Source organism: Chinchilla lanigera, unplaced genomic scaffold (assembly GCF_000276665.1).
Source record: "Chinchilla lanigera isolate Chin_1 unplaced genomic scaffold, ChiLan1.0 scaffold00027, whole genome shotgun sequence".
In the NCBI taxonomy this organism is placed as follows: Eukaryota; Metazoa; Chordata; class Mammalia; order Rodentia; family Chinchillidae; genus Chinchilla; species Chinchilla lanigera.
The window spans coordinates 16,819,545-16,845,214 of record NW_004955428.1 but is presented as its reverse complement, the minus strand read 5'-3'; the positions used below and the strand labels follow the sequence as shown (position 1 = coordinate 16,845,214).

The 25,670-nt window shown below is 34.6% G+C and overlaps 1 protein-coding gene across 3 annotated transcripts in view; it reads right to left on the bottom strand.

The window, feature by feature from the left end:
- Positions 1-20,261, bottom strand: part of LOC106148768 — a 125,886-nt gene extending 105,625 nt beyond the window's left edge. For 2 of the 3 annotated variants that reach the window (XR_001234445.1, XR_001234444.1), the window contains exon 1: positions 15,350-15,458. Coding sequence is in view for 1 of the 3 variants with exons in the window: in XM_013515323.1 (XP_013370777.1) it covers positions 15,350-15,355 (6 nt within the window). In the remaining 2 variants the exon portion in view is untranslated. Of the gene's footprint in view, positions 1-15,349; positions 15,477-20,216 lie in introns of those variants that run through there. The other variant, XM_013515323.1, reaches the window with a different exon arrangement.
- Between the last annotated feature and the right edge of the window lie 5,409 nt (positions 20,262-25,670).

Sequence of the window (25,670 nt, the reverse complement as noted above, 5' to 3'; positions counted from 1 at the left end):
TAGGTAGGGAGTCCACCACAGCAGTAGGCAAGTAGGACATTGAGGTAGTCTTCACCTCTAAAGCTGATACTTTTTGCAAATTTATTCATAGCTTTTAAAAAATGAGAAAAAAAAAAGTAGCTGCATAACTTCTGGTTGGCTGGTTGCCGGTATTATTTTTATTGGCAAGAGCCTCTGAGTGGCTGAAAGGTGGTCATTAACACTCTGACAGAAAGTGCTGACAGGGTGATTATAAGATTAACACCCTATGTTATATTAAGAGTGTCAAAACCTCACTCTAACCTGTCAGTGGAAAATAACAGCATGAGCGGAAACATTACCGATGCAAAACTGTTTCTGATGTTAAATTACCATGCTTTGGTGTGTCTAAACTTTTTTAAATGCCCATATTAGCTACTGAATTTAGCTAATGGTTGAGGGAGTTCATGTTTTATTCAACAGGGTGATTTGGGTAGTAAAGGCTTTGTAAGAACTGTACATTATACTCATCAGTGATAATATTACATATGATTTGGTCAGGAGAAATTAATTTTGAATATCCTTTATTTTATAAACTTGGGTTATATTTTTTAAAACAATTCTTTATGTCAATTATAACAAAACACTTAACATACAACCCATCTTCCTAATTGCCTTTAAAATGTCCGTAGCCCCCAAAACTAAAAAATGAAATTTTCATATTTAAGCTTTAATATCATGATTAGGATGCTTTCATTCCACCAAGTATTTATTTATTTGTTAATGTTTAACTTGACAACATCACTAAATCCTCTGCCTCTTGCATAAGACTATTGCATGTTATAGATATTAGCATCAATTAAATGATTACAATCTTCTAGCATTTTCATATCCAAGGACGGCTGCTCAATATGTTGATTTGATCATTTTTTGGGCTGAGATGTACCTGAGAAAAAAGTAAAAATTTAGAATTATAAAGCAAGGGGGCAGTTTAGAGGTGTATTGAATCAGGAAAGTCTTGAATCAGAGCAGTGAGGGGTTGGAATTAAAAAATTGTCTATCCCAGGTTACTGAGGGAGTCTAAGTGGGTTAAACCCATTTCAATTCTAGAGGATCTAGTCTAATTCAGGATTCTTGGACTTTGACTCAGTTTACATCTTTTCAGAAAACAATGTCTGGTTTACAGTAGAGCCCAGGACTCCTCAAGTTTTAAGAATGTGAGAGTAATACTTAGGATCAGGGGAGCAGTAGCAAGAGGCCAGGAACTCCGTATGATTGTTGGTCTAGCTTGACTTACAGCCTAAGATATTCAGTGCATGGTCTATGAATATCCTTCCATATGTAGTCTTGCCTTGGCCTACAGGAGATTATTACTACCCAAATATTTCTTTTTTTTTTCAGTCATGTAAGTAATTCTCAAAAAGCAGTATAAAATTCAATCCAGTAGACACATATTTAAAAGGTAGGATATCTGCTCATGGTATTTCTTCATGAAGACTCAAGATTTCCATTTCTATTACTGGATTAACTAAACAATTAATAGGCTTAAGAAAGCTTTTATATTTGCATTACTGGTTTGGTGACTGGAAAAAATCTGAGCTATTTAGCATAGATAGACATCACAGAACTCCATTTGATGGCTAAAATTTCTCACAGAAACATTCAATTTGGATAGATGTTTTCCCAAGCAAACAACAAGGACGAATGTCTATAAAATCAATAATGGAAGAAATCATACCAGAATCGAGGCTTTCAAATTCCAGTGTCTTTTTTGTCTGCACTGATACAGTCTGGGCATTGTTTTTCTCAGTTGTAAGCAAGCAAAGCACGACATACTGGTGCTATCTTACAGCCCCATGTGCCCTTTCAGGACTAGCAGAAGAGACAGAAGGAGCACCACTCAGAAAGTTCTATCTGGATGAAAGCAACTTAATTCTGCTGTGTAAACAGTAACAGTTTTCAAACTAAACACTAAATAACCTCAAAATTCCATTCTATGTCAAAACTTTCACTTTAATTATGTAGAGAAACCAAAAGCATAAGAACTTTGGGTAATGAAGCCAAGATTGAACAACTCTTTGACATTAAAATAAAAAGGATGAGGGACTAACAAATTGCTTCATGATGCTCCTATTATCACTTTTGATAGACTCACACATCAAGTGAAACATTTATTTTTCAACACTCTGGGAATTGGAGGAGCTGACTTCTCTCAGCACTTACTCTCTGTTGGATTTGTCAGCCTTCCTACCTGAATAGACAAGATGGGTGAATAGACATTGAAGGGTCAAAAGCTAAAAATGAGAAAAGTGGCTTTTTGTGAAAATAAGGATGGGAAATTACTGATAGATTGTAAGGGGATGAGCAATATGGACCGAATGTAAAGAAGAAAGATAATATGAGCAGGAAAGTATGAGATTGTAGACGGAAAAGGCAGAAAGCATGGACTGCAGGAAGGAAAGGTAACTGTGGTCCAGCTGTGAGATGACCAAGGCCTGGAGCTAGATTTGGACAGGGCCTTGGGGAGAGGCAGGACCTGCAAGTAACTTGCCAAAGAAGACAAGTCAAATACGTGTTAGAATGGGAAAGGAGCCAGGATACTCCGGCTTCTCATGTATATGACTGTTCGCTTGAACACAATTTTTCTTTTGGGAAAGTAACCTTTGTCCTTTACCCTAAGTACTTTCTAATCATCCACATCCTACTATAAGGTTACATTTTAATGGAAGTCAACTTGGAGACTTCTCCAGTGACATGAAGCTGTTTTCTTTCACTCTGCGGTTTAACAGTTTGCCCACAGTAACAGAGCAGTCTTTTTTATTACCAGAAGCATGGGTCTTATTTGTGGTCTTCAGCCATGGCAAAACTCCCGTGAAAACCAATGAGAGCTGTGGCTAAGTCAACCTTAGTGAATAATATTCTTTTTTTTTTTTTTTTTTAAAGGTTTGGAATATGAAGCAATCAGAATTATTATTTGCTTTTTGTGTATTGCCCTTAGTTCCCATGAAAGCATTACCACAAATAGTACATAATACTATATCTTCCTTTAGGTATACAGTACAAATCTTGAAATCTTGATTATTAATTGGACATTCTTCAGGAAAGAAAAATATGTTATTTTAACTAACTCGACTATTGATTTAGAAATTCTCTTTTCTTTTCCCAATTGAACATATACATGCATTTTTACAGTATCTTGTTCCTAAAAATGGAATCACTTCTACATCCATTTACTACTTCTAGTGAATTGTCTGAGTTTCATTTCACTACTAAAAGTAAGAATTGTGAGTTTCATAACTTCAATAAAAAGCAGTAACTTTTAGAGAATGATTCAGAAATTTTAGAACTATTTCCTATAGTATTTTATTGTGAGGTCACAACAAATAATAGTGTTGTTTGCTTAGAAATTTTTTTATGGCATCTCTGTCACTTGATGTGAGTCCCAATCACAAAGTTAGCACCAGCAAGCTCAGTCTTAGCATATCAATATCAAATCCTCTATATCAGTCACTACGGCAGCATAGCAGTGTTATAAAAATATTTATCTGCTACCCTTTCTTCATTCTTTTAGTTTTGCATGTTATGTAGTTAATATGAGGGGAGTGCATAATTGTATCCTACCAACTGAGCGAAACTAAGAGTACTACTTTTAAATTGCTCTATTTTAACCAATCAGGAAATTTGACATAAGCTCAATCTGACAGACTGAATCTTTCACTCCCTGATACTGTAACTTTAGCAGTCTTAGAATACATGGCAATGGTAACCACTTCCTTCTTTGGGGAATTCTATCCTGGTTTTTCTGTAAACAACTCTGTTGATGAAATTCTTATATATCTGACTACTTCCTTCCATTGTCTTTAATTACTTTTTTTTTTCTCATTCGTTAGAGAAAGCACATGTTTTTCACACCTGAACTGTTGGTGTGAACTATTGGATAGGCTGTTCTGTATCTACATCTACAGGCATCACCACAATTACAGAGCTGTAAGCTGGTCTTTTGTTTTTATAAATAAGGTCTTATTGGAAAAGAACCCCGCTCACTCACTATCTATGACTGCTTCCTCAATGGCAGAGTTGACTAGCTGTGACAAAGGTTCTATGGCTCACAATGAAAGAAAAAGCCAATACCAGATCTAAAGCACAGTTAATTCAGGAAGCTGCAGGAGGAATTTGAAAATTCAACATGTTAAAACCAAAAATTGAACATTGTCTTTATCTACTTTTCCTTTTATATTTTTCGCTTTTAACTGGCTGCAACAGTCTGCAGATCTTCCCTTTCTATTCATTAATTTTGTCTGTCTTGTGCTAAATATATTGGTGTCTAGTCTTCATTTCTAACATCTCTTCCTTTAAATGCATCACTTGCTCTATTTTGAGTAGCATTGAACAAAATATTGATCTGGGTCATGAACTTTTCACTTAAATTTCATCAGCACCTCCCATTACTTCACGATGAAGTCAAATCATTAGCGTACCACTTAGGTCCACTTACACCACATTACTGTCTTCTCCACTGCTGCAAATACTAGCCATCTTCATAAGACACTATTTCCCAAATTCTTGATTCCCTTTTTAGCTTATGGATGTCTTTGCTTTTTATTGTTTCTGTGCTTGTGGGTGGCAATGAATTTTTCTGAAATTCTGTTCTTTTTTATTTTCAGGATCAACTCAAATGTTGAATCCTCAGTAAAGCAATGAAGTCATTATCAGTAGACCAACTAGATGTTGCTTCATTCTGCAATTCGATTGTATGTGCTCTTAATCTTCTTTTATCTCAAAATAACCATGACAATTTTTCCTATATGTGGTGTTGGATCTCTTCTCACACAATGATTATATATCAACTAAGTGTTCTGAGAGATAAAAATTTATGTCATATTTTAAGAGCAGGGACCACAACTTCATGTATTTATTTCAAAAATTCAAGAAGAATAATAATCTCTTAAAAATCATTTAATCAGTTGAGTTCATTTGATCTGATTTAATCTGAGGTGTGAAATGTTCGTGCAGTATTCCAAATTAGCTATCAAGGAGAATCCTAAAGTTTCAAGTATGACATTAAATTACTTAGAAACAATTATACTAATACTAATCTTCTGATTTGAGTGGTGAGGGTATATCTGTCTGTTGACAAGATGAACTTATGTCAGCTTAGTAATAAAATGACAATGATAATAATGATAAATTATGAACTATTTTCTAGTTTCCAGGACATTCATGTTTTCATTTCAGTTATTTATTCAATCTTCTTTCTCACTTCATCATCCCACTGTGTGGATGAAACAGCCAAATGTAGACAAACTAATTAATTTCCTTTAAGTTATATAAAAGTGAGTGACAGATATGGTCCAAATTTAATTCTAACCACAAAGCTTGAGTTTTTAACAAATAAAATATACTGAGCAATGACTTAGAAACAGCTGTACTATTTCTATGGGAAAATAAAGTGACTGAATTATTCTTTCAAATAGTACACAGGGAATGATTACAGCATGCAAACCCTGCAGGATTTCTTTAGAGTTGGGTAGATTTGGAAAACCTTGTAGCGATTATTTCCTAGGTATTTCAGCTGACTCTGCTACATACAGCATGATAGAGAAGTGGAAGTATCAGGTTTGCAGCTGACTATGTTCATTGACTCTCTAGTAGGAATAGCCACAAAGCTCGAAAATTGGGACATTGGTGATCTTTCAAAAAGACATTTTTTGTCTAAATCTTTTAATTTGCTCAACATAAAAACCACTGTCGTATTATGACAACTATATTCATTATCTTAAGTTTCTGTTTCAATTTCAAAACAAGATAATAGGAGAGTAACAATGGTTAATATATTGCTTATTGTTCTGTTCAAGGTTACTCAGAGTACAAGACACAGGTATGAAAAATTGTCCAAACAATAGTAGCACAAACCTTTCTTTTCAATGAACTAAAAGAAATTAATAGTATGACTATATTAACTATCAGCTATCTTAACTATCTTAACTACATTCCCTTTTCCCTTCCTTCTTTTCCCCTTTCCCCCATCCCAGTTTCTCTTTCCTTTTGAACAGTTTCTTCCCATTTCACAGTATCTATTGTATATTTTGGATCTTATTTATATTTTCCAACCCTTGCTGTTTACAAACACCATGTTTTCTATTTCCCTATACACACTGAGATTTTCATTCTTATCTTCCTTTCAATTCAAACCTTTGCCATTATTCCAGGAAGGGAGATGACCACATGGTCAACTCTTGGTTCATTTACCTTCTAACCATGAATCTTAAAATCAAAATAGGAAGTTGTTATCATCTGAAAATTTTGCCTCTCATTGCCCATAAATCAGATGCCTATTGTCAGGAGACAGCTTTCCATGAGTTTCTCAAATTTCTGCTCATCTTAAAAATAAGGGATTAAGATCGTAGAAAATACTTTCAAATAAACAGATTGTTTTCTGCGGAACTAGGAGCATGTTTGCTTACAACCTTGGAAGACAGCAATAGAATCTTCTTCCAGAGCAAAGGGAAATTATGTTTATAATGATAATATAATTTGTTCTACTATAGCAAAGGGCATGTGTGTTTTCTGACTATTGTAAAGCATACACTCAAAATTCTTCTTCTTTAATAAACCCATTGGAGGAGTGAGTACTGTGAGCGTTCTGTCTTCCTATAGTAACCAATGCAGGGAAAACCAGTACAAAAACAATAATTTTCTTACTGATTCCATTCCTGTAAATTACTATCTTCTAGCTATTTTCGTAAAAGTATTGTGGGCCATTTTTCTACATTGTGTGTATGTTAGGAGTGGAGCCATCCCATCGTTCTTAACATCCATTCTCTATGTTCAACCTCATGTTCTTCCAGCTTGTCTGCAATTTCACTGGCCATCTTACTCTTTCCTTTGCTACTCAACTTAATCCAAATGCAGAATCCTCTTCTTTATTCATTTCCAGTCAACATCTGCTGTGATTTTGATATAATTTGAACTCATCACACAAAGATCCATGTGCTAGAACCTTGGGCCTTGATGTAACATATTGAGATGGTGGAGTCATTTAGAATTTGAGCATAGTAGGATGTAAGTAGGACATAAGAGGCACCACTCTAGGATTCATGTAGGTCTCTTGGGACTCTGGTTAGTTATTTTTCATTAGATCCTTACAGGCAGATGGTTACAGAAAGACTGAGCTTGATACTGAATCTTCTTGTGTGCTGTCTTACCTTCTGATCTTTTCCTCTCACATGCACTGCCACAAAGATGCCATCTGCCATGCTGTGATGTAGCCAGAATACCCTCACTGGAGCTAAGCAGGTGCAGGTGCTGTACCACAAACCTATGAGCTCATAAACCACCTTCCTGTATATATTAGCCAGCACTAGGTATTTTGTGATTGTGAAAGAAAATTAGAGAATATAATGCCCTCCACCATATTGTCAGTATTTTCTTTTATTAATTCACCTGGAAAAATCCTAGCTTTCATGATTCCAACTATCTGTTTTCAAGACTGCTGTGCATCTCTGAGGGAAAATAAACTTACAGAAGATTAGTAGAAATACAGCTTTATGAGCAGTTGTGTAAAATATTCCGTAGGTATTTTTGTAGTCATATCTCTTGGTTTTGGACAGTGTCTTTCAAACTCATCCCATTCTCCTCCCTCTCAAAAATATGCCACAATCTTCCTGGTTCTTAGCAAATGTCATTGTTTCTCACTTCATAAAGAGAAGAATATCTATCTAAAGTTTTTATTAACAAATGTACAAATCTGTGCTCTTTTTACATAAAGTATCACTTATGAATGTTTCTCCTTGAGAAAAGTAGAACAGTTACACATTTGACTAAGATGCACTGAAGTTAATCAATGAATCTTAAACTATGTAGCACAATGCTCTTATTTTTGCTACTTATTAAATGTTGGGTCCTAACTCAAGATAAAGCTGTTGAACAAATAATGACTCTTCCCTCAGCTTCTTTGAATAAGGAATGAGGCAATAAAAAATGAATTCCTTCTTATGATGTAATGTTTTGGAGGGAGGTGGGTTTATTGGAAAGTTTGAGCTACTCCAAAGTATGAGTTGACAGAGAAAAAGGACACAGAGTGAATAAGAACTTTATGAAAGAGAATTAAGATAGTGAGATTCCTGTAACTGTCGTTTTCTTCTTATATGAATGGTGTGCTAGACCCAACCTTAGTTCTGTGACTTTCCATGAACAGAAGCTTAGTAAAAAGACAGGGCAATGAAGTCAAACGTCAAGAAAGTTTACTAACCAAACACCTAACTTCAGACACAACAATCAGGTAAAGACTGGGCACATCCTGCACAGACCAGTACGGGAAAATACAAGGCATGGGAATAGGCTCTGTCTTGGTTACTTTTCTCTCATTGCTGAGACAAAATATTTGGTTCCCAATATTAAGGAAGGAAAGGTTTATTTAGCTCACAGTTTGTGGAGATTTCAGTCCATACTTGGTTGGCTCCAAGGCAGAGTGGCACATGGAAGAGGGCAACAGTTCATGGCATGAAAGACAGCAAAAAGCATCACGAGCAAAGGAGCAAACAGTGGCAAGCAGCCTCTTTCCCTCCTTTACATTGTATGCCAACAAAATATCTACCCCAAGGCAGGTGTAGCATGCACACCATAATCCCAGCATTGGACCGTGAATCAATCATACATTCTAGAAGCCCGTCCCATGACTGCATGAGACTTTGGAGGGCCATTCTGATGAAAACCATAATATACTCCATGTCTTTTTTTGCAGAAAAGAAAAGGCTAGTTCCCCATTTAAAAACATATATTTAACATTAAGAGTGTGGAATAGAGAAGCTCAAAGAAGGCAGTTTTAATCCCATTAAAAACCATTCTACCAGACCCCTGGCATCTAAGGACAGTCTTGCCTTATGTGCTTTTGCCCAAAACCGTTGTGGCATCAGAGCCCTCTTCCAAGTGGCACTGCCTGTCTGATTCTCCATACTCTTTTAAACATGTAGCACCACAATGTCAATATATGGAAAGCTGTTACACTGTTAGATCCTGTGGCCACTTTCCCATTTTCTAATCTCCTTGTACATTTACGTAGAGTTGACCACTCTTCTTTCTGGGGTAACTTTTGCTTAGCTTTTACAGAATTTCATTCTTATAGTTTTTTTTTCTGCCCTCCCTGTTTCTTGTCTTTTTCTCTAGTTCTTCCTCCAGCTATGACAATAAAATTTTGCAGTTCCCTAGGACTCACTTCTAAATTTTCCTCTTTCCCTCATAGCACTGTCCCTAATCAGAAACATCCACTTAGGGAACTCCAAAATAAGACTGTGTGAGAGTAAATCCAAAGTCACGATTTTTAGCATGAGACTTCTTTTTGAATGTTCAGGACCTCATGTTCTAGAGCCAATTGGTTCTACCTGTAAGCAATATAAAACAAAATGTACAAATAGATTTCCTGATTTCCCCCTCTGCAACACTCTTAAACCAACTCAGCTTCCCTTCCTCTGGCATTATTACCCACATACATGCACACACACACATGTACATTTTTAGTTTATCTAAAAAGCTTTCGTCATAAATTCAATATTTGCAAAGGTTATAGTTTTTAAATGCTATAAAGAATGACATGTAAAAACATGACTCAACTTCTGTTTCCCACCATAAGAGACTAACAGGTATCAGCTTATCCTTGAGCAAATAACTATAAATCTAGACAAAATAAATAAAGCAACTATTTTAAAGCAATGGGCCACAAATAACTGTGGGCTGTGATCCTTGAGAGAAAGGAAACATATAGTGTGACCTGTAAGTTCACACTGGCTTTTTGCCTGGGGACACTTTTCCAAGGCTCAGCAGGGATAGCTGAAGCACAAACAAAAAGCCATGATCCCCCCTGGCCGTGCAAACACTGAATGGGATTTGGGCTTATTGAAATGAATCAAGTCATCATTGGGCTTATGATAAATCTAATTACACAAAATCAAAGAAATGACATTAATATAAGATTTGTAATATTATTCAAAATAAGTATAATGTTAGCAAAAGTGCATTTTAATGAGGTCATATACATTGTTCAATTATTTATTTACCAATCGATGAGGATCATCTACTATTGGAAGCATTCTTGTGTTTTTCATTTTTTTATATTTATTTTTTATTAGTCCATATTTTCCACTGTCAGGAAGAATTTGTACCTGTATATATGTCCAGACATAATCACACTAAACCAAAAAGATGGCTGATAGCATCGGGGGAAGATTTGCTTCAGGTTATGTTGGCTACAAGCACAGAAGTAGGGTGATGTCAACATTACAGAAGCACAGTTTGTGTTGGTTACAGAAGTAGCAGTGGGTTAATGTTAGTTTTAGAAACATGGATTGGAATAAGGCCACTGAAAACTGGCTGACTTTCACAGTGTGAGATGAGCCCTACCTAGCTGACTTAATCTAGGAGGTACAATAGATATTGTAAAAGGGAAGGAAACTGCTCAAAAGGAAAGAACAATAGGGTTCAGAGAAAAGAGAAGAGAAATAAAGAAGGGAAAAATATGTATATATGTATGAACAGGATAGCTAAGATAGTTATACTACTGATTTCTATTGCTTCATTGAAAGGAACAGTTAATGTTTAATTTGTTTGATCAATCTTACATGCCTATATTTGTTTATCTGAGTAACCAATCTGAAGATATCAATATGTAATCCAACAACAATTGTTAATTTCCTATCACCTTGTCTGAAATTATGTATCGCTTGTATTGTTTTTGTGTTACTTTGTAAATGTATGTGTGTTTGTTAATATATTTTCCTTCTATCTTTAAATTAAAAAAATTTTTTCACAGAAGTACATCACCATTGATTTTACACTACTCTCTTATTAGTTTTTTGACATCAGTTGAGGATCCTACAATTCATGTCAATTCTGATGTTGTCTGGAGTTAAGCATGATCCTGTTAAAGGAATTGCCCCGCTTCAGACACTAGTGAGAAGTCCTGCATTCCTAATCTACCTGGGCTTCTTTCTGACTTGGCTACACTTTCAAGGTTTCTCATGCCTCCTCCTTTAGATCTAGTAATGGGTTAGAACAACTCACAGAACTCAGGAATGCATTATTGTTAAAAATATATTTTTATTTTAAAGGACATAATTCATGAATAACCAGGTGGAAGGGATCCATAGGAGAAGGGATACTGGGGTTAGGGATAACTCCAGCATGCCATGATCTCTCTAGAGAAATCTGGAAATGCCATTTGCAAAACACTGATGTATTCATGAGAACAGAAGCACTCCAAACCTCATCATTCACAGGTTTTTATTGAGGCTTCATTATATAGGCATGATTAATTAAATCATTTTCCACTTGATTGAACTCAGTTCCAGCTTCTCTTCCCTGCTTGGAGGTTGAAGATAAAGCCAGCATTTCAATCCTCTAATAATGTGCAGATCTAGCCCTTCCTGTGAATGTTTCTGTGGGCATAACAAATCATGAATGAAATATAAACTCACAAAGGAAGGAAAGAGGCTTGTTATACATAGCAGAAGACACATTTATCATTCACGAATTTCCAAGATCTTTTTGAAACTTTGTGCCAGGAATACAGGGCAAAACTCTGTGTATATATTTTTTATTATATATTTTTTACTATACCACATAAGACTGTATCCATGTTCAACAGAGCAATCAGTAATTTCTTACTGGTATGAAGTCTTCCAAACTTCATGCATTTCTCTTTTTTGTGTTCTATTAATCAAAGCCACATGCGAGACCATTAGGAACTATCCAGGCCATGCCATGTTAGCTGATTCCTTTGAAAATATGAATCTGTAGAAGGCTGAGACAGGTGGATGGTAAGTTCAAGCCCAGCCTGTGCAAATTAGTGAGACCTTGTCTCAAATTATTTTTAAAGAAAAATGTGTGTGGGGAAGGGGTAAGTCTGGAGATGTAGCTTCGTGTAAAGATCCTGAGTTCTATCTCCAGTAGTGAAACAGAAAAAAATGGGAAGGAAGAAAGGAAGGAAGGAAGAGAAATGAAAAGAAAACAAAAGGAAAGGAAAGAAAGGAAAAGAATAGAAGAAAGGAAAGAAAGGAGCACACAAATTTGTTTACAGAAGTCTGGTTTCTCATTTAGCTTCAGGTATCATGATTTTTTCCTGGTTTGGGCTTTGAGTCATTTGTGTCACTTACTGGGACAACAGTTATATAGAATCATTTAGTACTATAAACATTATTAGATTTAAGCATGCAAAATCAGCCTAATAATGTTTGTAATACTAATCATCTGGTAATCTGAGCAACTTCTTTGACAATAACAACATGTAATATAACCAGCATTGTTAATCCTTATCATTTGGTTTGAAACTCGACATCATTTTCAATGTCCTTGCTTTATTTTGTTTGTATTTTGCTATTGTTCTTCTTTTTTACTATTCTCTTTAAAATAAGAACAAAAACAAAATAGAACAGAACAAAGAAAAACATTGTTAGATAGCATGAGATGACTCCAAAAGCAGGTATAATTAAAATATTATAAAAAGAGACTGCTCTCTGGAAGAATTCCCAGGTTTATCAAACAAATAAAGTTACAGAAGAGGGGTAAATTGATTATATTCTCTATAAACCTAGAAAATATTTCCTCTTGGTGTTTGTTTACTAAGAAGGCCGATGGATCCCGGGGTGGTAGGTTGCATCATGAAACTTATTGAGCTCTCATTTGAAACCTTCCAGTGTTATGTTAGTCTGTGCACCTCACGGCTAGACTGCTCCCTGTGCCTCTTTGCAGAATTTGGGGCCCAGTTCCGAACATCTCCACGGATTTGTTTGTCTGCCCTATCAGGGGTCTCTTTTGAAAGACTTCAGTGATTGCAGCCTGCTCAGATTAATGACCTGCTACCATGTTCCCTCTAGATTCCTTATGAAGCACTCCCTCGTATGCTCAACACAAGGCAGTCCAGGCCAAAACTGAACCACATGAGACTAGAATTCAGATAAGTAGCCAAACAAAAGAGGTGAAAACAGAATAGGCAGATGAATTGAAAAAATAGCAAATATTGCAACCAAAGATTGAATGACTTTATACAAAGGCCAATGTCTAGTTTCCTGTGTATAATAAAAATAATTAGAAAAAGTCTTGTCTTATACCATGATTTGTTCTAATTGACACAAAGACCTATTGATTATGACTCTTATGGCAACAAAATAAATTAGCAATAATAATACAACAAAGCAAGTCAGTGGTTATATTTAATTAAGCTCACGTGGCAACAAATTTGAAGAATTTGGCCAGAATCTACTAGGTTAGTGTGCTGATTGGCTGAGAGGCCCATTGTATTTTACCCACTGAAGGTCTATGGAACCTATTCCTGGTCTGATCCTGGAGGAAAGCAAATGGCTTGTCCCATATAGTACTTAGACAAAGAGGTGGTTTCATGCTGGGCTGAGCATAGGGACAGGTATGGTGTGCTGTTATTCTTGCAGCATGGATTATGTTGGTTGCAGAGACAGAAGTTGCTATCCGTCTATGAGGTGTGCTTGCTGTGCTCTACTGAAGTGTGTTTGCTAGAAGCATGGTTTGTCATGGTCTACGGCCAGCAGGGCAATGATCTGAGTGTGAGGCTGTCACTGACTGGCTTCCAACACAGGTTGACTGAAGGGAATTGTCACTGACTAAATAGGTTTATAGCCACTTCTACTTGCTTTTTATAATGTCTGTGGAACAATCATTTTTATTTTAGGAAAATTGACTTTTAACTTTTATAAGTTAGTGGTTATCTGTCTTTTGAAAGTTGAAGAAGATGGCCAATGAAATTATGCCTCAAGTTTTATTGTGGGGAATGTTTCTGTTTAGAAACTATTTCAATGCCTTATTAATATGCAAGCTTTTTTTTTCTTAGTTTTAATTTGATATGTTAAAATTTTAAAATATTAAGGCTGGGGATATAGCTCAGTGGCATAAGCACCTGCTTGGCAAGCACAAGGTCTTGAGTTTGATTCCTGGTACCAAAAAACAAACAAACAAACAAACAACAACAACAACAAAAAACAAAGTATTTGTCCTTCTGGAGAAATTTTCAAGTGATGCAGTGTATTTCTTGGGAATGTTTTCCTTCTCATGATCTGCTTCACCTTTAGTTATATCACAGCATTCTGGGTTTTTTCTCTGTTGGTCTTATCAAGTACTTGCATACTTGATTTATATCCCATCTTGGTACTGTTGGTACTATTGACCTAGTGATTTTATTTTATCCTATTGTATCTTTGTTTTCTATTTTGTGATTTGTACTGTGATTTTATTTTCTCCTTTCTTCTATTACACAAAGGCATATTTTGTTTTTCATTTTTAAATTTATAGATTAGTGTGTAGTATATTAACTTTCAGCCATTATTAATTTCTGATGTACATACTTTATAAAATAATATCAATTAAAGGGTAGTTTATGCAGCCCTACACATTTTGAAATGTAGTGTTTTATTATCATAATTCTGGCTCTGTTAAATTTTCCATTTGAGCTCTTTCTAACTCATGAATTATTTGGCCATGTTTTTCATTTAATTTGTAAGTATAAGATAATTTTGCCTATCTTTCTTTTGTTAAATTCTAAATTTATTGCTCTGTGATGAAAACATATGGTCTCTATCATATTTAAAAAACAGCAGAAAGAATAGAAGGGAGGTTTCTGTCTCAATTTCCTGCAAGCGCCGAACCAGCAGAGACTGTAGGATCCACAACATTTCCCCATATGCATTTCTAGAGACTTCATCCAATAACCCCAAGGGAATATGGGTTCACAGACACCAAAAGAGAGTAAAAAGAATTCTAAAGAGCATATCTATTTTCAAACTATAAAAAGTAGGAATTCATATGCCCCTGGAAGCAGAGAAAATAGAACAAGGGACCAAATATTATAAAATTAACTTTGAAAGTAAAAAAGAAAAGCTATTTTAAATATTCAATGAGAACCAGAAACCATGAGAAGAATGAAGCAGGCTTCCTATGCTTGAAATATGTAATAGATAAAATAAAGAATGTAATAGGTAGGACAAATAATCTATCAAATACAGAACTGAAAGATTGGGTTGAGAAACATTCTAGAAAACAATAGACAAAATAGCATGAAACTGAAAGAAGAATTAAGTTATAAGTAGGAGGAACAGAAGTGCAAACATCCTTCATAAAGTTTCCAGAAAGCAAAAATAAATAAAATTTGAGAGGACAAAATATTTGAAGAAATAATAGAGATAAACTTTCCCAAATTAATAAATGAATAAGAATCTTGAATTGATATGGTTCATGGCATACTAAAGAGAAGAGAAAGAAGCCTATACCTGGACACATAGTGAGACTATCAAAGACAAAGAGAAATTTCCAAAGCTTACAAAAAGAGAACACAGTGCACACAAAGGAGCTACAGTATAATTCAAATTAAACTTACCGCCATCAAGGCTTGCAGAAACCTTCTATCTGAATCTTCAAAAGAGCTTAAAACTTCAGTGAGGTGGCACAATAAGGGACTAAAGTTTTATAGACCTTGGAGAAGTGGTTTGTTTCCATATCTGTAACTAAGCAATAGATTAAGTGTGAGCTCTTGAAATTGTTTTCACTTGAATAAGGACACTCCAATTACTCATATGATTTGTTAGTGAGTTGGCCAGGCCCTTTCTAACTTGTCAAATAGTCTCACAATTATCTTGGACCCTCAATCCAGTCCAATTCTTGTGCCTATTATTTCCTGCCTAATAGTTTTATCCTTATGTTAATACTATACATATATATTATGTATACTATTTATAGTTAGACATACTTGGGGGAGAGGGAGAAATAGGAAGAGAGAGGATTGGAATATAAAAAACAAAAATTATATGTCAGAACATGAACAGTAAGAACAGAAATAGAAATGAAGGAAAGAAATATCAGTGTTATGGCTGCTGTGGTGGAAATAGAGGGATGGGACCCTGTGCACATTGTTGATCTTTTATTGTTCTGGGTCAGCATTTGATGAGAGTTTATTATAACACACCAGCTGAGTGTGTGTGTGTGTTTGTGTTTATGTGTATATTTTATATTGATGATTTACAGAAGATGCTTGCTTAATCTGTGGTTATATAAATTTTTACAAACAGTATGGCTTTGACATTTAGTGTATCAATAAGAGTTCACATACAAGGAATTGTTATATTATAGCTAAGTACACTGTTACTGCAGACAGAAAATTGAAATACATTACATCTAATTGTTAAAACTTTTGCTACAATTACTCTAGTGGATTAACTCCACATCTCAGAGCATTATGAAATGGATTATTTTCAGTTTTTTATATGACTAAGAGTATTTGAAAAATTCTCGATTACTTTCCTAAAATATTTATCCTACCAAGTCATATAAAAGAAAATTTACCTAGCTATATATGTCAGTGTACGTTTTTTACTTCACAGAATGGGTCACAGATTACAATGTGTTCTTCATGCCTATCAGTTTGAAACATGTATGAGAAAACAATTAATGTCTAATAAGAAATATTGTAAGACTTCCTTTTGCCTTGTATCCTGGTAGTTTAAGAATTATACAAATAACTGAGAATTTGAAATATTAAAATCTTTTGGAAAGTACTTGTATTTAAATAATTTTAATTTGCACAAAACATGAATCTACTCTCCTTCCACAAAATATGTTAAATTTACCTAAAAATCTCCCAATTTACCACACTTAATCATGAATCCTTATGAAAAAACCTTAAATTACTTATTATTTGTAAGTATAAACTGAGCCTTATTAAATTATCCTCTTTGTAAATAAAAATAACTATCAGCAATTTCATAAGGTCTAATCTAAAACTTAAATTTTTTGATTTTTTAAAAAAAAGTATTACTCTATTCTGGTTATCTAGTAAAATGTGGCTTTTTCTATACATTTATTTGTTTTTTTGGTACTGGGAATTGAACTCAGGACCTTGCGCTTGCGAGGCAGGTGCTTGTGTCGCTTAGCTATATCCCCGGCCCTAGAATATGACTTTTTCATCAGCCAAGTTATTTTACAAAACAATTATCCTTAATGAATGTTCCACATAGAATTAATTAGTTATTCCTTCAATAATAATTTTTGAGTTTGTTACTTTGTTATTGTATTTCTTTCTGGAACAAATAAGTGCAAGATTAAGGTAAATCCTAAAAGTAAGAATATTAGATCCAAAAATATAGACATTATTTTCATTAATCATTGCCAAATGCTATGGTCTATGTAGAGTACTCCCAAAGTATGACCTTATTAAGATTGTACCTTTTCTACAATCTTAATATTTGATACTTTCCCGTTTAATGTTTTGTTATTTTACTTTTACTGATAGTTGTTCAATTGTTTTAATTAGCTTTTCCTTCACTACTAACTTTTAGGTGAAGTGATAACTGTTCAGTTGTTTGAATTTATGTTCCCCTTATTACTAGTGATATTAAGCATATATGCTGGTTACTTGGGAGTCTCCTGGGAACTGTTCAGAAAAGCATGCATTCCCTAGGAAATCCAAGGTTATTAAATCTGAGCATTTTCTAAATGCCCCAAACACAAATATAAAAAAGAAATGGCTCTTATGTGTAATGGAGTTACTCTTACAGATGATTTAAGCTCTTAAATTCTAGGCAAGTGCTATTTCCAAGTTACACTCCTCTCTCTTCAAATTGGATCAGTTGTAATTTACTAACTCAATAATGGTTTGAAGGCTTAAGTGTCTCCTAAAAATGGCTTACTTTTCTTCTTTTGAACAAAGCATTTTCATTCTGTCACAACAAAATCACTGTATTTTATATATTTTCTGAATTCATTTTAAAATGAAGTTTTTGTGAATTTTGACAATTTTCCTAAAAACGCATTAATGTGGAGTTGTAACACAAGCTTCCTGTTCCAAATCCCTTCCACAAAGAAGTTTGCTTTTTTCCTGAAACTGGATTGCTCTGCTAACTGTGTTCCGGGGCCCTTGAACTTTCCTTTACTAGTGCATCTTTTGCTAGTACAAATATAGAGGATTCACTTATTTTTATACCTGAGTCCAGGTCGCAAAACTGGGCCAAGAAAATGGAGTAAGAGTGACCTTTAGTGGCCACTTTGAGTAATCACAAATGGATGTAGTTTATGTCTCAGGGGATGGGTGGACAGTTCTGTTTACATGATTACTTAAGGTAGAAATATACTCAACTAGAACTGATCAACCATGAAGCTGTTATTTGACTTGTCACGTTCACTCTATTCTAACAGAAGATCAAAATCCTGTAAGTCAGTGTGTAGACAGCTGACAAGGTGTTCTTTTAATTGGTAAGCGGAAATCTAGTCACACCTATTAATGTGACTTAAGAGTTTCAGTGCCTAAATCCCCCGCATAAATAGCTTTGGAAAAGTACCATTTAATTGAGGCAAAACTCCTTTGCTTTCCATGATTTGATAAAAGCCACCTGGTAGTTCTTTGAACCTCAGAACTAAGCAGCAGGGGAAGAATTACTCCTTAAAACCACTTCTGATCTCAGAAAAGAGGGAACCTTTCCTACTTACACAGAAAATCACTTTTAATGGGAATGAAATGCTCAAAATTTGGTTTTGTTCTCCTTCTTCTCCTGCTCCCTCTCCCTCTCCCTCTCGTCCTCTCTCTCACTTCATCTCCTTCTTCTCCTTCTTCATCTTGAGACAGTGTCTCACTATGTAGTTCAGACTGGCCTTGAACTTGAGGTGGTCCTCCTGTTTTAGCCTCTCACATACTGAGATCACAGGCCTGTACCACCATGCCCGGCTTGTTTTTCTTCATTTTGTTAAGGAGTGTCAGTGCCTACTTTTGTAATTCCACCCTAAAATGTAGGCAACATCTCCATAATTGTTACTTCACTCATTTTATAACCTAGGTATTTTTCCTTAAAGACTTAACTTTTCTCCAAAACAAGCACTTCGTATTCTAATTGTCAAAATATAGAAAAATTTCTATGATAAAACTGTTAAAATCATGTTGTAGAGTTTTTCCCCAATGAGAACTTTTAGCATTATAAATAATCTCTATGTATAAATGCTTTTTTATAATATTGTGCTTTGTTTTAATGAATTTATTATTCACTTTTAAATTATCTTTTTCAAAAAAATTGCTATAATGCAATCTGTCCTGTGTGTGATGATAGATTTTTAATGAAGGGGAGACTGGTGATAGGTAACACTTCATGAAAAAAAGTCAAGGTTTTGGAGCCAGGGTCTTCAGACTGTCCCATCCAAAAATGCATGACTTAACAAATATACAAGATAGACAAAGCAATATAGTTTGGTGAAAGACAATTCATGTCATATCAAGAATTAAGAAATCTACAAACAAAAGTTAGTTGAGACAGTAGTTTGCTTCCAGGTATTTGTCAAAAGAAGAAGCCAATTAAGTAATAATTTAATTTCTCTGAAACTTGTAGTATTGTAGTTAATGCTTGCTTATGATCAATTTCAGGTACTCATCTCTCAAGATTTGAGTGAATTACTGAAGTTTATTTCAGGTATTCTCTCTCTCTCTCTCTCTCTCTCTCTCTCTCTCTCTCTCTCTCTCTCTCTATCTATATATATATTTGGACTCAAAGGTTATGAAAAAGATTCAAATGGCACAGGGCAGTTGCTCTATTAAGCAACTATCCTGACGATTCCTTCCAGCCTGCCAACTGATAAACAGGGACAACTGTTAATAATTCTCAACTAGAGAAGCACTGGATCTGCCAAGGCAGAAGACGGGTCCTATGTAACATGATGGTCTAGAAGTAGATTCTGAGGCTACTACATATGGAGCAGGATAGGAGGCAAACATTAAGCTAGAAATTAGAAATGTGGTCAGTAGGGTCAGTTTCTAACTCTCTGACCCAAACTCCAAAGGATAATAACTCACGTTGCCCTAAGAATCTTTATGTAGAGTAAGACCCTGGGAAACCTGAAGAGTGCAAGGACTACGTTCAATGAAGAAGAGGCTGTGCATCTGTAGTAGAAAGGATTCAAAGATTCAAAGGAGTGTGTATGCTGGAGTTTGTTTACTGTATTAGGTTAGGACATGTACAAACTGACATTTTTTGTGGAGGACCGAAAAGAAATTCCATTTATCAAGTAATCACTGAAAGTGTTAGTGAGAGGGCATCAGTTAGATCTTAAGTCCCCATGACTAATAGTAGCAGAGGTTGTTACAAAACTGTGCTCCTTAGTAGCACCCTTAGCCCACCCCAGGGCTTTAGTACGTGCCATGGCACCTCCGTCAGAGAAGGAGATATGAGGGTGAAGGAATAAATGAAATACAGTCCTTAGATCTGTCTCACCTGGGACTGCTGGACTCGCAGAACCACCTGCTGACTATGTTCTTGCTTTCTGAATATGTAAGTAGAATGGGTGTACTGAACTGTTGGCAGAACCTTATCACTCATTGTTTGCCTATTGGAGTAAGAACTATCGTAATAAGAGGGGGCACACAGAAGCCCTTGAAATAGGCCCCCTCTACTTACCGCGATAACAAATCCGAAGCGCTAGTTTGTTTTAAGGGAAAGCGCAGAAGACCATTGCACCTTCAAAAACGTAAGGGACTGAAGAGCTAAGGTACTTAAGAGATTTTGTTAGGGCAGATATTGCTTGAGTGTGATACATTTGTCAAGTATCACTGATTTAAAATGCCTGAATTTCATTGCATATCAAATTTACATTAATAAAGTCAATTTAAACAAAATAAATTGAATTTTGAAATTTCATTTTTAAAAAATAAATGATTAATTTTAAAAGTAATTTACTTTTTAGGGTAGACTTTTAGTTTTAGCATATTTGATATTAATACAATAACTTGTGGTACCCACATCTAAAAGACAAAGCACAAAGGTAAGTATGTAAGAACCAACTATGGCCTTTGGAATATAGTTGCAAATGCAGAGATTCATCTATGAAAGTAATTTTACTGCGATTGTTGTTTTTTAATGATCAATTTACAAAGCTACAAAAGTTTGAGTGGTTTGCTTCTATTATTTATGCTCATCTGAATGTCATTAATTTCAATTCATGATTTTCCATAATTTTTTTAGTAATTATATGGGATTTATAGCAGAAAGATCTGTTCTAAATCTTCCAATGTATTTTTTCTGCTTTTCAGTAGTAATAAGTGGTTCTTCACTAATATTTTTAGCTTGTTTTTAGTCTTGTGTGAGTAATTTATCAGTAAGTTGATTTTTGTATGATCGCATATTTTTACATACTGCAACAAATACTTCAGCTGATAAGTAAGCTTAGAAAATTTGTCTTTATTTTTATCTAGATAACAGATACCTTTTCATACTAGTTATAGCCAAAGAAAACGTTCAGTGTTGGGGCTGGGGATTTAGCTCAGTGGCAAAAGCGCCTGCCTGGCAAGCACAAGGTCGTGAGTTCGGTTCCCCGTACAAGTTCAGTGTTGACACATGAGGTTTCTGATTTCTTAGGGTCAGAACAGAATATCAAATATATGTAAATTACTCATGAATATATCTGCATTTTATCTCTCTCTCACTTGAGTATGGCCTTTATAGTTACATTACTGTTGCAGAGCCTGAAAACTTTAAGGTGCAGAAAACTACAAATATCTTTTAATGTATGAGTAAAAAAACAGAGAACACTTGCATCTCCATCTTATCACTAGTAAAACGGAACTTTTGAAAAACCACATGAAGTTGTGTGTGCAAAATCTTTTCATAGATCAATTATAATCTTTTTACTTTGACTTAATTTTTGTCTTTTTACACACTGCAATATGTTTGTGAAGAACAAAAGACAGCTTTATGTTAGAAATACTTCTTCCTCACACAGTTTATACTAATATAATTTTATAAATCTCCTTTGAATAAAAATACAGCTGAATGTTTCACCTTATGATTTCATTTCCCTTCTGTAACCTGTAGCCTGTAGTGCAGGTCACATTTTGGGCCTACTACGTTTCATAGTATTCTTGGATGACAGCTGTTCACCATCAATAAAATTGTAGCTTCTCCTATTTCAGTGATTTCTTTTTGTTTATTTTTCTGCATGAAATTTTGGCGTAGAAAATTGTCACTTTTACATGGGCCACATCTGGCCAAGAAAGGACTCCAAAATAGAATATATTGATGAAGTCCAGCCTTCATGTCAAAAGGCCAGCTATGATCAAGGACCTTTTCAAATACTTCTAAATTGACCACTTTTTATTTGACCATAATAGTTGTCCGAAACGCATTCTGGATGAAATGTATTAGACAACCAAAGACTTATTCTTACACAATAAGGAGGCTTCATTATTCCTGGGACCATTTTTACTCATCGGAGAACTAATGTCCATTTTGAACTCAACAAATGCTAATTTTCTGAAGCTGTTTAATAAAGGGAACACGTTTAAACTTTATTTTCTCCTTTAATGCAACCAGAGGTTATGTTTGTTTAGAAAGCTAACATCTATCCAGATTATACACTCTCAGCAGTACCAGGCCAAAAAACACAGACCCCAAACCTCCTATTCCCCAACTCCCTCATTTTGTGATCTGTGGCTGTTATTGTAGGAACTAGATCTATCAAGAAATCGCCTCTGGTGCAGCCAGGGAATATCATGGCACCTTGTGCAATAATTTGCAAACAGTGGCTTGAGAGAAGTGGTATGTAAAAAAATAAATCCCAAGCCTTGACCTCTCCACACTGTCACAGCAAATGTTTGGCTAGGCTTGCTTCCTAAAAAAAGAAATGAAAAAAGTATATCTGAGAACCAGAGGAGGTAGGTAAAATATGCTTAGAAGCTAAAGAAGAGGAGATTCAATTTGGCTTTTTGGCCTGAAATACTCTTGCACAAAGAATTAATCATCTTTAACCTTCAGTTTCCTTATCTACAAAACGTGGATGATAATAGTTTTATTAGGCTGGGATTGCCTAGAAAAACTCTTCATCAAGTATTTGCTGAAGTAATTTCTTTAATTATGTAATGCAGGTAAATAAATCATCAAAGTGTCTGATACACGTGTACTTCCCTTTTGTTGTGTTTATTGAGGTTATATTAATTGTTTTTTGTGAAGTTTTACTTGGTCTCAGGACACAAAGGCTAAGGTGAAATATAAATCTTGTTACAGGGATTATCAGCCTTCCACAGTAAAAATAGTTGCTATTTTATTGCTAGAAATCAGGATACAAAAATGTATCTCCTTAACCTATTCAGAAGATACCCTTCAAAATCCAAAGTGGCTAAGAGAAAGACCTAATTTTGGTCTCCTTCCTTGGACAGTCTAACTAGAGGATGGTTACTTGTTTGCCCAAGTTTATTTTAAATTGAGATTTTTCTAAATGACATTTCGGAGAGAGGGATATAAATCTCAAATGAGGTCCACTTTTACACTGCTCAGAGGAGACTTCACTATGGCTAAGAATTTGCATGATAGGTGTGTTGGCAGACTGTGAGGGACTTTACTGTACATATGCACTGACTGATAGTTGTTAAAATATTCAACATATCCTACTACTCCTACTACATTCTATATTTTCATAAACAGTGAAATGATATTATTTTCAAAAAGTGCACCTAAGGATTTCCATCAAAGTCTTAGAAAGTCAAGGGATCTGGTAAATTCTAAAGGCATAGAGTGAAAAAAAGAATAATGAAAATAATAATATAGTGAACAGCACTTTTCTAAGACAACCAGTCAACTCGAGTCAAACTCAAATTTTTCTTTAAAATATTCTAATAAGATAGGGAAAATTAACTTGTACTTATAGAAAGCCTAATGATTAATATGTTTCTATCCTCTTTGTAAAAATATCTTCTTGATTTTACAGTATCCTTGGATGTCAGATGTTCACCATCAATAAAATAAAATAGCTTCTCCTATTTCAGTGATTTTTTTTATTTTTCTGAATGTCATTTTATTTATTTTTCTTATATCATTTCAGTTGAAGTTGAAAGAGTCATTTATAGAGAGCTTATTTTTTCTGGCTTAGTCCTGTGAGGCCTATCTGCATTACTTGCACAAGGCTGAATCAGTGTTCCTCGCTAAATTTACCTTCCAGTGTCCTTGACAATCAGATGGGAATTAACCCCTTGACAATCTGACTCTCGCTCTTCTGTGTAATCACCAGGCCACTCTCTTCTTAAGATAAATTTTTAAAACTATAAACTTTAAACTTTAATTCATGATATTTAAAAATGACTCTTCAAAGTGGAACTACTTCAAAGAATTGCTCTGCAGCTCAGCAAAACAACGCCTCCTTCTTTGTCCTTCCTTTACTTCTTTGACAGTGGTACCAGTCTGTCTATCATCTATCTATCTATCTATCTATCTATCTATCTATCTATCTATCTATCTATCTATAATCCATCTGTATCTATCTATCTATCTATCTATCTATCTATCTATCCATCTATCCAATTACTTTGTCTTATATTTCTAAACCTTCACTCATTTTTCTTTTGCACGAATATTTAAATTTAATTAAACATGATGATATGAAAGTGTTTTCTTTTCTGGTCTTACCTTCCCTTGATCAAAAAGGAAATGAATATGGTTTGAAGTAACATAATAGCAAAAAGAGGGAGATAAGATTTTATCTTCATAAACACATTTTCAGGCGTATGAGACAAAGGAATGCATCAGCATTACTATTAAGAGTCAACATACATTTATAAGTATGGTATATATTAATGCACACATTATATATACACAGGTGTTTCTCAAACTTCTCCTTCTGACCCATGCTTTGTATTCAAGAAGTGAATTTGGCAAACATCAAACAGAATTTAAGCCTGTGACACACCCAAAGTGCTGTGAGAATTTGGGTAATCAAAATGGATTTATGTAGGTCAAAAGCGTATTGGGATTGAAGTTAAAACATCTTTGATGTGGTAAAATTTTTTATTTTTAATGATAACCTAAACAAGTTGGTGTGGGAGGCAAGAATAGATGGAGAGATGCAAGCATTTGAGAATTTCAAAGATTAACACATACCAGACACTTTGTGCCAGAGACAACCTGGACTTTGGAGGCATTTTTAAATTCTGCTTTCATGTTTCTATCAAATTCACAGGTATGTATTAAAAACTTGGTTTCTAAAATAATTTGCTTTAATTTTAATTTTTTCTGTATAAAGATTTTCTTTCTTTTTTTAAAATGTAGTTTGTTTATTTTATTTCATTTTTGGAGTAATGGAAATCGAACTCAGAACCTTATGCTTGCCAGGCAGGCACTGTGCCACTGAGCTAGCTCCCTGGCTATATAAAGATTTTCATTCTCTGTGTGATTCACATACCATTTTCCTTTCTGTACTGACTTTCTAATAAACAAATTGTACTTATAAATCATATTTATAATTACATCCTCATCACTTGGTGATTCTTCAGGAAATATCACTTTAATTTACATATCAAATCCTGAAAAGTAAGAAGAAAATACAATGGGAATTTGGATTGTAGAATGTAGTTTGAGAGAGGAAAAAATTAAGACTAGGTAAATCTAGCTTTGTTTTACTACTTTGGCATGAATTTGGGGAAACTAAAGTTTCTGTAGGTATAGAAGCATAATTTCTTCCATATTTAATTTATGTATGTTATAGGACCAACCAAATTGGATTTGGAGAAATGGTCTTATTTTAGAAGTTTACTTTAGTTATTTATTCACTCATTTCTTCTCAAAGGTTTTTGAATACCTATGCATTTGGTAATGTCTGACCTTGAGAGAGAGTGTCATCTAGTCTCTCTCTGTGATGGTATTGAGTTGTATAAGCTCTTGTTTTGAAACTAAAATCTCAGTATT